General features: G+C 35.2%; 1 protein-coding gene across 1 annotated transcript in view; it reads right to left on the bottom strand.

Annotated features, from left to right (window-relative positions):
- Positions 1 to 15,185, bottom strand: part of SKAP2 (src kinase associated phosphoprotein 2) — a 168,450-nt gene that overhangs the window by 56,840 nt on the left and 96,425 nt on the right. The window contains exons 5-6 of the mRNA XM_068972697.1: positions 12,768 to 12,845; positions 11,737 to 11,820 (exon numbers count right to left, since the gene is read on the bottom strand). Of these exons, the coding sequence (XP_068828798.1) occupies positions 11,737 to 11,820; positions 12,768 to 12,845 (162 nt within the window). The remainder of the gene's footprint in view (positions 1 to 11,736; positions 11,821 to 12,767; positions 12,846 to 15,185) is intronic.

Below are 15,185 nucleotides of genomic sequence, written 5' to 3'. Positions count from 1 at the left end.
TACAGTGAATATAAATGGCTAGTTGATTAATTTTTATATAGATTTTTTGATAAATTCTTGGAAAGAATATTTTTGGTCACACTGCTTTCATAGTATAATGCTTAAGTAACATTTCTAGCTATCGCTTTTAATTCTAGAGGTATTTGGAATGGTTGAGTTTAAAAAGGACTTCTTAGGGAACCAGAAGAAGATGTCTACAGATGGTGGTCTTATTCAGAAGGAAGCAAGCAAATATGACAATTTCATGTAGGGAAAATCCAAGATTGGAACTCAGAACTTGCTAGACAAGCCCACTACAAATCCATGGCTCTTTCAGGTTTAGTACACCAGTGGGAAAACTTGTCTAGTTGAAAACCTGCTGGGCTTTTATTTACTATTAACTCTTTTCATCACCACCCTCCAATTCCCCCCACCTCCAAAAGCTTCTAAAACACAACTTTTCTGTTTTAGAAAAACCCCCTAAATTGGAACAAATCAAATTCTAATTTTAAAAAGCAAAGCAAAACAAAACTACTAATTATAAAGAAGATGTGAGGGAAACAAATATTTGAATGGAGAGGAGTGATAAAGCAAGTACAGAAGCATTTCTTACCAAAACAAAAGTAGGTTTCATAACCAGTCAGTGAACAGTTAAACTAGTAAAACACATTTGAATCCCATATGGTGAAAAGTCAAAACAAAAGATGACTTCAGTTTTAGCCAGATATTACTATAAAGACAAATAAAGTAGGAATACAACAAAGGATTTAATGCTGAAACTGAAATTAGTCACCTTTCCCACTTTATCCAGTTATATGATTTTGAGAGAAAAGAGGCACTGCTATAGGATTACTTTCTAGGGTAACATACAATATTAAAATTCTGAATAAGAACAACTGAACTTTCACTGAGCTCAGGGGAAATAGAGAAATACTTTCGTATCATACAGTACAGGGCTCTCTCAGCTTACGGCACCAGTAAAATATTATCTCCTTTTCTTACGTATACTAATGTAATGCCTGAAGTTAAGAAGCATTTTCAAAAGGTCACTGAGATCATATCTTGTTCAAAACATCAAAGGAAAAAAAGTAGTAACTCCTGACTTAAATCTGCACATTCTAATCATATTCATCACAATTTACATCTCTTTAGATAATTGAAAAGCAATTCAAATTCAAAAATTTGAAGTTTACTTTGTAGAAAAAGTCTACATTAAACTCTGTGAGGTGAAAACTATAAAAATCAGAGTAAAAATTTCCCAAAGCATGTTTTATTGGATATTAACAGGTTTCTATGACCCAATAAGTTTGGGAAATGCTGAATTAAACAAAGTTATACAGGTTTTGTTAGTCCAGGCCTTCTTGAGGCCCTTAATATAGTTATATACTGATCAAATTTCTATGAGAAAAATTTAGTATGCAGCATTTCCCAAAATTATTTATCAATGGAACCCTTTTTGCACAGAGTATTTTACGGAACCAATACTCCCAGAACATAATTTGCAAAATGCCTAACTAGAAAAATACTGGGGAAAGGGTATTAAAATAATAATTATTGGTTAAGCACTGTTGTTTCTGAAATTCTCAAAGAAAAATTAATCATTTATTCATTCATTCAACAAATGTATACTGAGCACTTAAAACAAGTAAGGGAGCATTACAAGCATGGTGAGACAAAAGCCAGCAACACTGTACCAGACCTTTCCCTCCTTCCCACTGAAACACACACACCCAACACTTTCCCAGATACAAATATAAGTGCTCGAGGAATATTAGTCAATGATCCACCACAGTGAAAAAGGATTTACTTTTCGCTATAAAAAATTGAAGTTGTTGGAAGCAAAATATCAAAGACTTACAAGACAGTTCTGAGAGATTTCCTTAGACTTCCCAGGGAGCAGCGGGTGTGGGGAACATAGGATTTTCAAGGACCAGTTGGAGGAAAGAGGCTCCAGGACCGCACAAAGTCTCAATCACTCTACTCACCTAGTCCAACTGATTGAAAGTCCAGGCTTCCTACCTCCAAGCTGGGGCTAAAATTCTTAGCAATATAACATGAGTGGGGATGGAAGAGCACATGGAGTGGGAGTTTATGTCTGGAGATGCAAAATCAGCACTACAAAGACTGAGTTGGGAAGAGCTGTGATGAGCAGGATACCTTCTTGTGCTAGATTATTTTTAGACAACCCCCACCCAAAAATATGCTATGCACCATGTATCAGATGTTCTGTTAGAGTCTAAGAGGAGGACATGAGCAGCCTCTAGTCAGATGAGCCAGAGAAAAGTCACTAACCCAACTGAGAGGTAAGCATACCGGATTATAGAGACTAGAATATCTATTATATATATCCTTGGCCAAGGATAAGTTAAAGAGGAAAAACCAACAAATGAAGACAGGTGTTATAAAAATGTTATGTAATTCAGAACCATAACACAGCACTGAAGATATAGAAAGCAAGCACAAATGAGAAACAGTAATAAACTTTAGACAATTGGTTTGCATCTCTTCTAAAGTTAAAAAAAATTCTGAATAAAATGAAATAATGTAATGTAAGATAAAAGAGGAATGACTGAGACATGGAAATTGGAATGGAGCTGGTAAAATAAGGGGAAAATGCTGTATAAGAGAACAGAAAATGCAGCAGCCAAATTCATAATGTATTAAGGTGAAAAAATTTGAAAATTGTGAACAGTGATGAAAAATAAGATCAGGTATATGTTTTAAAAACTTCCTCAGTAGGCGGCGGGGGCGGGGGGAGAATAAGGGGAAAGATGAACAAAGGGAATATGATGAACATGGAAGACTGACAAAAATACAACATAAGAATAATGGGTGTTCCAGAAGAAGGGTAGCATATAAAACAGTGCCAATAATCAAAGATGTAACAGAAGAAAATTACACTCCATCAAAGAAAGACTTAAGTCTATAGAACAAAAAGTGTTTGCTTAAACAAGTAAAAATAATAAGAAACTAATACCTAGACCTAGTCAGCTGATTATTGAGTGTTTGAGGATAAATAACGACCCCATAGATAGCAGCCCACCAGGCTGCCCCATCCCTGGGATTCTCCAGGCAAGAACACTGGAGTGGGTTGCCATTTCCTTCTCCAATGCATGAAAGTGAACGTGAAGTTGCTCAGTCATGTCTGACTCTTCACAACCCCATGGACTGCAGCCTACCAGGCTCCTCCGTCCATGGGATTTTCCAGGCAAGTGTACTGGAGTGGGTTCCCATTGCCTTTTCCAATCATATAAATATCCAAGTTGGGGGGGCGGGAGCATGATAACAGAAAATGAAGAAAGATTCTTAACTCTTTCTCAGCTTTTTCAAATCCTTAACAATAAAGTAGCCATATTTCTAATTAGTCAACATGAGTTAGGAAGTTCAAGACAAAAAATGGGCAGACATGGCTATACTAAGACTCCACTCTTCTCCATTCACATTAGCATCTCTTCAAGACAGAGAAAAAAGAGAAAACCTTAGCATATGGCACCACAGCAATTTACATATAGGGTAGTTCCACAGTACTTTCTGGGACAGTTTCAAAGACACTTGTTGACTTAAAAATAGTTACATGCCAATCAAATAGGAAGCAAGGGCGTAGAAGTTCATTTATACATAACCGTAATAGACTAATCAGATATTTTACCTAAGTAAACCTCCCAACTAGGAGAAATTTTAGTTTAGCACTTATAAGTGCCAAAACTTTATAAACTGTTGGATTTTGTAATGGAAATCATCTTGAAATATATGACAATTCTGTTAAACATAATTTAACATTTTCTTGATGATCTAGTAATACTAATTTGAGTATTAGTTTTTATAGTATGTTACAACATGTTCATGCCCTCAGGGTTTTTGAGGTGTCTGTCCTGCTATTAAATTTCTCTCAGCTTCTGTTTCATACTTTAACCTCACCTGTATTATGCTGTTCGAATTTAATGTCTACAGAACTGAAGACTGCCAGGAGAAACTAGGTAACGAAATCTGTTAAATTGGCAACTTAATTTTACACAATTCTAAAACAGTAGGTTCAAGGTAAAAAAGCAGTTGGCTCTGATCTCTTATAAAACAAAATGCATGACGTTAATGGTAGCTATTTCCTCCTACTTCTTCACTGACTTTTAGGTTTACAGCTGTGTTCTGGGGTGGGAGGTGGGGGTGTGGTTAAGGGCCAAAAAGACGTATCATAAGAAATTTAATACAGCATATCCCCTATATATCTTGAAATAATTCTAAGACAGAGAAGGTGTATATTATATCCCCAGCACTGATGAGGGGTGGGGGGGGAAAACCTTAAAATAACCAACTTGTTCTCAGTCACACAACCAAAGCAGTAAAAGCCAGGACTGTAACTTAAGTCTGACTCCAAAACCTTGCTTTTACAACCATTTCACACTGTCTCCTAGAAAGTGTTTCTCAAAATATATTTCAAGAATCATCTATTGTAAAATCATCTCGGATGCCTGTTAAAAATGTAGAAATGGCTACCACTCTGTATCTCCTGTACAGGATTCCCTGGGGGTATGTCCAGGAAAGCAAGTTTTTAGCAAATAACCCAGGTGATTTTTGATATACGTTAGTGTTTGCAAAACCACTGTTTGAGGAGATATAATTTATGAAGTCTCTTGATAAGTGTTACAGCTTGCATCTCCTCCTGCAACATGGGCCCAACTTTCTCAGCTTGCTTTGCCCATCTCTTAAACAGCCATGATGGTTATGCTCTAAATTCTGCTCTTTTCCTGCTTTACAGTACTCAGTGGGCAACCTCACCCAATCCCAGGGATTAAATTCCTATCAATATGCTTGTGACTCATAATTCTCTATTTTCAGTCCAGCTTCAGAACTGAATATCCAAATCTTCACCTTCTCACTATCCATGTTTCATCTCTTGAATGTCTTATAGGCACAATGTATATACCATGCCCACAACAGAGATCATCTTATCCTCATTTACGCTTTACTTGTGATCTTTCCTGTTGTGTCCTCCTACTACTCCATAACAAGTACCTCTATTAAGTGAAGCCTCCAAACCAGAAAATTGAGCATCGTTCTTAATTTCTCCCTTTTCTTCATCAAGTATTGCCATCTTATGGCCCTCTACCCCACTGTCGCTGCTGCTGCTAAGTCGCTTCAGTCGTGTCCGACTCTGTGCGACCCCATAGACGGCAGCCCACCAGGCTCTGCCGTCCCTGGGATTCTCCAGGCAAGAACACTGGAGTGGGTTGCCATTTCCTTCTCCAATGCATGAAAGTGAAAAGTGAACGTGAAGTCGCTCAGTCATGTCTGACTCTTAGCGACCCCATGCCACCTCCCAAAAGCTAGCCAGTCCTATTTTTTCTAGCAAATATGCTTGTTTTTTTCTTTTTTGCTGGCTCTGCAGAATATATGCTTAAAACACCATCCACTCTCCTACCATTTAAAATACAGTATAAATACAGCAACTAAATAATTCTAAATCATTTAGCACCCCTATGAGTTATGACCATTTGTCATTTGAGGATCTCTAGCATCTAAGTATCTTTCCCATTTTTAGTCCTGAGATCTTTAGGGAGGAGAGCCCACTTCCCACCACAGAAGCTGGAGGGAGGTTAGATTTTCCCTCTTTCAGATCAGTCAAGCAGATACGCCAGCCTGGGACCTAAATCTGAACTGAATAATGAAAGAATCAGGGAGGAGCTCAGGATCCATTTCCATTAGCAGCGCCTTCATCGATTGGCAGCAGTGTACAATAGCAACATCACAAGTCCTGGCTTGGGCTGGGCCAGCAGTGTGTCCCAGTCAGACTGTCCCTGGAGGTACGGATTCGGCTGAAGTTCCAGCCACCTCACCTCATTTAGTCCCTGCCTGCTTTTCTGAGCCCAGTTGTTTAGCCTTCTCATCAACTCTGTCTGAGAGCTGATATTCTCCCAATAACTTCTTTTTGTGTGTAAACAGAGTTGGTTTCTGTTGTTCATACCAAGAATGCTAATTTGGTACAAATAGTTAGCAAACAGAAAGATATGACATGTGTTCAGAAATTTTTGATAATATCTGCTTGTTACATTTAACAAGGCCTTTCCCTCTTAGTGATTAACTCATGCTAGTTTCATAAGTATTAATGCTCCCTAGTAAGAAAGAGGGAACTACACCCCTTAATACTGTGGAATTACGCCCACTAAACTTTATCCAACTGATCAGTAAGTTGTTCTATGCCTTCAGTTAAAGACACACAAACATTTTCTCTGTTTACATAGCTCACGTAAATGAGTTATACCATGAGGAAATATCAAATAATACAATTTAAAGTGAAAAATACTATATGACATATATATTTATTACTTAAGGGCCCCAAATGGCTCTGAAAAATAAACACAGGTAATATGTATAGGTCCAAAGGGAAGCACTTTAGTTAGAATTATAAGTTTGACTCATACGGTCCAGTGGCGGGAAATTTTAGATATTTCTAAAGCCTTTTATTTTTCTGTAAAATAAAAGTACATTATAAGCATAAAAATCAAGCGGTTTCTGTATGCAGCCATACACCTTCAACCATAGCAATAAACCTGATTAAAAAAACAGTGCAGTATGAGGTAGCTATTAATTGAGAGTAAATAAATTATAGGCATTCTTATAGATTGGAATTTAAATGTTTCTACTTTTGGAGGGCTATTCCTACTTTCCCTCTACAGCTTCCCTGGTGGTTCAGGGGTAAAGAATTTGCCTGCCAAGGAGGACACGCAGGTTCCATCCCTGGGTCAGAAATATCCCCTGGTGAAGGAAATGGGAACCCACTACAGTATCCTTGCCTGGGAAAACCCCATGGACAGAGGAGCCTGGTGGCCTCCATGGGGTTGCAGAGAGTCGGATACAACACTTTCCCACTACAACTGAAATTCAGATAATAATTATAGTCTATTAGACTATAATAGACTATATACATATATAGTATATATATACATATACGTACACCTATATACATATAGGTATTGTTAAGATAAATATTATATAGGAAATGTCTTAATATCCTATACATGTTATCCTCTTAGAGCCTTCTATGATAGAGGATTAATGACACTGCTGCTACACAGGCAACATGAAAATGGCTAAGAACATCTGAGATAACTTGTGTCTCCTTCATGCACTTACAGTGGTAAACAACTCTGAATTCTCAGCCACTCTCAGCTTCAAAGCACATCTTGCCTCCAGTCTCACCTTCTTCTGATAGCTGTCAACATGATCTTTCTAACATCCAATCAAAGTTTGTCATACCATCTACTCACCTTCAAGGCTTAGAAACATTAACTGTCCCTTATATAAAAAAGGCCAAACTTCTGACTAGGGAGTTCACCAGCTTGGTCCCACCGCTTCCCAGCTCATCAGCCCTCATGTACATACTCACATATGTCTTCAGTCCATGTACAGATGGATGTGCTCAACTGCTCAGTTGTGTCCAACTCTTTGTGACCCCATGGTCCTGTGTCCATGATCTTATCACGGCAAGAATACTGCCGTGGTTGCCATTTCCTCCTCCAGATATACAGATGTATACATATATTTTAAATCAAACCTGTCCTGTTTTACTGCAAACTGACCCATCATCATCAAACCTTTAATAAGACTTAATTTGTACATGAATATTTCCTCATGTTGAAGAAGTCCTACTAAATATCAGATGTACATTTTAACTTCTCTGTATTGCTACAGGGTAATAAAGGTCTTTTATTTAACATTTATTTTGATAGATTTTAAGTTAGTATTATATATCAAAATTATTTCACTTCTACCAGGTCAAATTATTTCTATTTCTTAAGGAACAACAAAGATATCATCTTTCCTTTTACAAACAACATTATAATATGAATTTTTTAAATGCCAGATTTGATTTACACATTTTATATATACTCATGATATAATTATAAAATGCTAATGCCCTGACCCAACAATTTGCCTCTATCAAATGAATCAGGAAAAACGGTAAGCTTTTACGGCTGTTACTAAAGTTGTTGTTATAAAACAACAGAACTTCAAGTATACAAATAATATTATCATTCTAGCAATATTTTGTAGGTACTAAAAGAGAACTACAATGCTATTTCAACATCAAAACACTTTATAACTGTCATTCTCACTGACTGAACAGCTATGTCCTATTTTTCCGATCAGCGGTTAAACTGTAAGGGAAGTAAGCGAGCAGAGAGGTCAACTTCAATGGAAAATTTTATTTCCCTGCCGAGATAAAAACTTTATTTTAAATTATCTGTTAAAAGCAATTAACCTCCAATTAAAATAAATAAATTTATATTTAAAAAAGCACTAGCAAAAATGCCAAATATCAAAAAAAATAAAATAAAATAAAAGCCCTATTTTCTACTGACTTTCATTTTATATTGAAATGATACTATAATGAAAAAGCTAAAACCACTGAAACGCTAAATAATTTTTGATGTACATGTAGAATGACTCTTGTTTGAACCAAGGCTATCTGAAGCTGCCACATACTATATAGTGCTAGGGTTTTCTTTAACTGGGGAATGGGGGTAGAGACAGCAAAGCCTCTTAGGTGGAAAGAAAAGAGATACTTTGTACAAACTAACTACTACCCCCTTAAAAGTGGGAGGAGATTGGTTCATAATACTGATCCATGATCTCATAGAGGTTAAACAGAAAAATATGTTTGGAACAGGTTCCTAAATGAGCCATGTTGGAAGGGCTGGTAACCACCAAGTTAAGGAAAAGAGCATGGCTTTGGAGTGATAGGGACCTGCACTAACTAAATCCTCAATGTGCCTCTCAGCAGCCTGTGATAACCTCTCTTGCCTCGACTAGTTCAGTGCCACCCACTAAAATCAATTCTGGTCATAGAGCCCTATGCTTAAAAGGCATATTCAAGATAAAACACTTAGTAGGGCCCTTATTCTCATAAGGCTCTTGTCAATCTGATCCTAACCCACTTTTTCAGTCTTTTGTACTCCCTCCTTTCATTCTCTGTGACAGTCTTGATAAACGAGTTGAGTCATGACAATCAAATGAAGAGGAAAGAGATGAAAACAAGGATGTGATTTCACAAAGTGAGAAAGTATGCTATACAAAAGTATGTTTTATATATATATATTATCTTAAATGTTTATATATATATATATATATATATATATATATATAATAAAGGCCGCAAATGATCATGAATGATAAATACAGATAATATTTATGGGTACAAAGGTAATAGTATTATTCACCCTAGGGGCTGGAACTAGTCTTTCTAAGCTATGATTATCTTGATAGGCCCAAATGTTTTTTGGAACACAGTGAGTTAGAAAATGTGAACCACATAACTGTCAAAGAGTAACAAAGTACAGTTTAACCCAGTAAGTGGTATCAACTTTTCTGCACCTCTGTAATCCATTTATCTAAATCCTACTTAGCTGGAGGATCATAGTTCTCATATATCCAAATAGCTCTTTCCAAAGTTTAGATTAATGGTTCAAACATACAGTAAACACTGATGTACAAATTAGCTATCTGGTGTCACATATAAAAACAAAAATTTCATGTGACATATACATCTTCTTGGGAAGAAAACAACACTAAGGAAATTAAGATCATGTCAAACAAGTAATTAAAAACTGTCTAAAGATAGATACCCACCTCCCAAGTCCCTAAAAGCCAGAAGTGCCCAAGAATTCCAATGAACTGCTAAAAACAGATCCGAAATCTCAGTGGAAACAGGAGGCTTCATAGTGACAGACAGGGAAGAACTTAAGGAAATATAAACCAAATCTTCACAGATCCACATAAAAAGGGAATGAAAGAATAGTAGTTTTATAAAAACTGTGGTAGTGGCTAGATGGATCACAAAGTACTTAAAATACAAATTTAAAAGAATATTATTACCTCAGGCCTCAAAAAACAAGAATAGAAACGGGAATTTAACTAACCTGGGTTTGATCCCTGGGTTGGGAAGATCCCCTGGAGAAGGGAAAGGCTACCCACTCCAGTATTCTGGCCTAGAGAATTCTATGGACTGTATAGTCCATGGGGTCACAAAGAGTCAGACATGATTGAGTGATTTTCACTATCACTTTCCCCTCAAATAACTAGAATTTATTTAGAGCATTAGCTTTTGAAATAAATATAAATGTGTCTTGGGGATTACATTTGGGGATAAATTATATTAGATTTGGGGAACACTCTTGCTAATTTTTGACCTAACAGTTAGTATATACCAGTTAGGACTATGAGTGATGGAAGCAGATATTAATATTCATTGATTTTTATAGAAATTAGAAATGAGAAGCTTAACTAACCAAAGTCACAAGGATTTGAAACCTCCCTCTCCTGGTCTTATGAAATAGAAAAAATTTCTTTACAGAAAAGTAAAATCTTGATCTCAGTTCACACTACTGTACAAAATTATATTTCTATAACAGTAACACCTTTATTATCTATGATAATCATAATTTAACATGGACTCTAAATTTTCTGATAAAATCATCTACTTAATGAAGTCTTAGCAGAAGAAAGAAGACTGTTGATAGTTGTTTATAGTTTACATTTCATGGATACCATTATTACAAATGAACATGTAAATTAGTAACAGAATGCAAACTAGCCACTAAATTAATTTCTAACTTGATAATCCCACTAACCAAAAGGTAGGACCAGTATCTAGCATCATACATTTATTTCAAATTTATCTGAAATATAATAATCATATCTGCCAATTTGATAATTAGGAAAAACCCTAAAATTTGAAAATAATATCAAATGAAATATAAACTTTCAAATGACACTGATAAGTAACAATTTCATGAGAAAGTTTATATTCAGTGATATTGGACTTTTATGCCTTTTTATCTCAAGTGTTCTTTCTGGAAATGAATGCTATATAACCCTTACTTTATAATATTCAACTTCTGACTTGTTTTTCCTAGATAAGAGCAAACTAAGAAAGCTTATATTCTTAAAATTTTAGTATTTAATGGCTTTACTTGTTCAAATAATGAACTTAAAATTATGTTAACTATGACTAAGTTATTAATTAGCAAATGAAGTTACAGAATGTTATTTTATTGTTTCTAAATTAGTGCAGTGATAATAGTGGTTAAGAGCATGGACTCTAAACATTATGTTTTAGGTTCAAATTTCAAAATTGCCATTACCATCTCTGGGACCTTGAACAAGTTACTTAATCTCTCTGTCCTCAGTTTTCCAAAAATTATAATAAGTGGGACTAATAATGGTAGCTACCTCACAGAGTTGTAGTTAAATGAGTTAATATAACTTAAGTGCTTAGACAGCTAAGGTGCTTAGAACAGTAACACACCAACGTTTGCTGTCACTTTAATCTGTAAAAGAAGGTGAGAAAGGAGTTGTGCACGTTTCATTGTTATCTAAATTTTTCTTTAAAATATTTGAAGGACAAAACATATTTTCTTCCCTTCAAAACTTGCACAACCCTAATGGTCTTAACTTTTCAGATATTCTACAATTATAGCCTGGAGGTAAACAATTCCTAAGGTAAAAGGCCACACAGATGAAAGTTTTCTCTTTCCTAATTTGATAAAACACAGTTGTGTTGACTTTTAAGGCACTATGAAATTTAGAGCATTTGTCAAACAATAGAATTATTAATTACTCTTAGGCTGTAATATTACAATTCTCAGTTATTTTTTCTCTATTTGTCTTCAGCTTGTTCTGTACCAAAAAAGGGAGGTGGCATAAAATGCCCCCCAAAACCCTCATGCAATAGAAGTTTATACAACTGAACACCAATACTACCTTTATCACTTCCATAATAATAGAACACTGTTTTACTGAGAGCACACCACCGTTTCTGCCATTCAAATCCCAGAAAACTGTGATCTACAATAAAGGGAGAAAAGAAACAGTTTAGATAATATACATTACCTTTATAAATATAGTGTGATTTCCCTACTGTAAAAGGAAAAGTTAGTTATTATGATTTCTAAGGTTCCTTTTAGCTGTAAAATTCTATGACTAATTAGTTTGTGTCTTCTTTTCCAAGACACAAACAAAGCTAAAAGGAATCCACTGAAGCAGAGATGGGGCTGCTATATTTGTGGGATCAACTACATGGCTAACAAACTTTCCTGAAAGGAATAGTCAAAAAGGCATTTGACTATAAGGTCTTAAGATAATTGATTATCTGGGTCACATTTTCTCATCTGTCATAAAAAGGAGGGAGGAGGAGTCGACCTAGATTATTTCTGTTATCTCTTTTGGCTTTAAAATTCAGCTAGGAAAGCTAAGAAAAGCAAATGGAATACAGGAAGCCCAAAGGGACTTCCTGAGAGATAAACTGAATGGTAATGAAGAGGCTTTCTGCTTTTCATTTCTTATATCATAATACTACCTCCATATTTCATTTCTATTATATATTGGTGTTGAAAGAGTGAGACCATATGGTCAACTCTCAATTATCATAGCCAATAGAGAGGAACACTGAATGAATAACAGAAAATGGCAGAAAAATATGCTAAGCTTGATCTGAACCATAGCAAACATGGCATATGTCAGATTAGGAAAAAGATAACCCTCTGCTCAGCCAAGGGGGATAACAGTGAGAAGTCCCATCTTGGGAGATACAGTCAAGGCAGGAAGAGGCAGGAAACAGCTCCTGAATCATCAACAAATACCCAAGATTGACAACAATAAACTTGATCAAATGTTTTATTTTGTTCTTAGAAAGTACTCTGAGCTGAAAGCTGTATTTTGTAGTTGGGATAATGTCATTAGATTTTCTTAGAGTCTTAGATTTTTAGAATTTTCATTAGAATCATATAGTTTACCTTTTCTGCGTTTTTCAAGGTAGCCAGCCTTTAACACAAAAGGAAGGTCCTGGGCTGCAATTGGAGGAAACTGGTTTCCTATGGAAGGTAGGGAGCAAAAAAAGCCGTGAGTAATCCCTTTTAGAAAAATCAAATATCAGATCTCATTAGATTCAGTATATTTTTAATTACTCAAATTAATTAAATCCAAGTCTATTAGTTTTATTTCATATGTATTCCATAGCCTAGTCCCTCTCCACCTCCTGTGAATCTCAAGAGCAAAAAAATATTCTGTACTGTTACATCTTAATATACTATGCTTCCAAATGCACAATAATATTATGTAACTTAATGATCTCTAAAGGGTAATACTTTTTGACCTGCATTCTCTAAGGAATGGACTAGGACACTGTTATAAATAATAGTGCTCAATATCTTTATAAATTCATTGGAAATATACTACAGTTGCTTCCGCATTTTACTAGAATGCTGCTGCTGCTGCTGCTAAGTCACTTCAGTCGTGTCTGACTCTGTGCGACCCAATAGATGGCACCCCACCAGGCTCCCCCGTCCCTGGGATTCTCCAGGCAAGAACACTGGAGTGGGTTGCCATTGCCTTCTCCAATGCGTGAAAGTGAAAAGTCAAAGTGAAGTCGCTCCGTCATGTCCTACCCTCAGCGACCCCACAGACTGCAGCCTTCCAGGCTCCTCCATCCAAGGGATTTTCCAGGCAAGAGTACTACAGTGGGGTGCCATTGTCTTCTCCGTTACTAGAATGCTAACAAGTGAAAATAACCAGTCCAATGACAGTTTCCATGGAATACACCAATAAAAACAGTCTTAAAATAGTTTATGATAAATAATGTTTTGATAGGAAGCTTATTATATACAAATTAATCACAGAGTTACCAACTGGTTTTTTTAAAAATATCCAGTAGCTATAAAATCATGTTATTTTTCCTTAAGAAACAAAACTTCAAATTAAAGTACTAATTTCAGTTCCCTGGTGGATCAATTTTGCTGTAAACACAAAACAATTATCATTAAAATATATTTAAAATGGAGTAATAATTTTGAAATACATATAAAATTTTAAGGAAAGTCAGTGGGAAAGTTTGAACAACTGTCCAATCAATGTATCCATTTAATCCATTGAAGGTAAAAGTTATTTAGTATAGTATTTTTGTACATAAAATAAAACTAACATAAAGGAATCTTATCTATGTGAGTAAGTCCTGGTTAACCACTAAATTAAAGAAGGTGACTACAGTTTGACTTGCTTTTTTAAAAGAAAAGAAAAAATTATTAATAGCATCTTTTAAATTAAACTAGGTTATACCAACATACAGAAATATTATATCACATAGAAATATGAAATTTAAGCTAATATAAAACCATTTAGGAAAATTTTCTTTCTAAATAAGATTCCTGAAAACAAAGTATTTACCTCTTCAACTAAGCAAGATGATAGTTTAGTTTTTGTGGAAGTATGCTTGGACTCAGTCTTTTACGTAACTGGCACAGAGAGTTCTTAAGTGAACTATACAAAATCCCTTTGTAGGAAGCATCATTTGGATGACGTTGCAGAATGAGAAAGCAAACATACTAATTAAATATTTAATATGATTATTGTAAGTCATGAAAAAATGTCTACGTGGTTTGCGCACAGTGGTAAAAATAGAAAATTCACTGCAAACATCCCATAAATAATTTTGAGTCTTTCGGATGATGGAAACAAACTCTTAAGCACACATTTATGGATGAAATTAAGCTACCCAAGGAAGAGGCAACTTTTCAGTCTTTAGGTCTAATACAAAAGGGCACAAGGAGCGATTAATTACCTCTACTTGACTAGATAAGGCTCATGGAGAAGTAGAGCCATGACCCTCTCATATCCATTGGGGCATAAAATAAATGTTCTTTACATATAAAAGAAATGCTCTAAATCTTAAGAAGAAACTTTACATTCTAAAGAGAAATGGGTACCTTTAGCATAGCTTTCAACTTTAAAAAGTTACTGGTCCAGAAAAAAGGAGGGGAAGAAGTGGAAGAGAAGAAAGGGAATTAGAATTTACAAAGGTGAATATATATAACCTGAAGCTCTTGCTTTAAGAAAAATGTTGATTAAATTTCCATCTGGTAAATCAATAAAATTTGATGTCACAAGCAACACTTATTCTGAATTCTAAATTCATGTCTCTAATATAAAATCTTTTATTTCATTCCTAAAGGGGAAAAACAAATTTTCTGACTAAAATTTCATTTTTCTAAACTCCTTCTGTTATTTGTCCAACACCTAGGTTTTGTTTAACATACACATGAATTTTTTAAAAAGTAAAAGTAAAGTAATAGTAATCCCTTTAAATACTTCAGATTTTAAGTTTTTAGAAGAACCATTTGACTTGTATAACACCATAAATATATAAACACTTAATACTT

Source organism: Capricornis sumatraensis, chromosome 5 (assembly GCF_032405125.1).
Source record: "Capricornis sumatraensis isolate serow.1 chromosome 5, serow.2, whole genome shotgun sequence".
Lineage (NCBI taxonomy): Eukaryota > Metazoa > Chordata > Mammalia > Artiodactyla > Bovidae > Capricornis > Capricornis sumatraensis.
The sequence above is the reverse complement of the archived record's forward strand: the minus strand, read 5'-3'. Positions and strand labels throughout refer to the sequence as shown.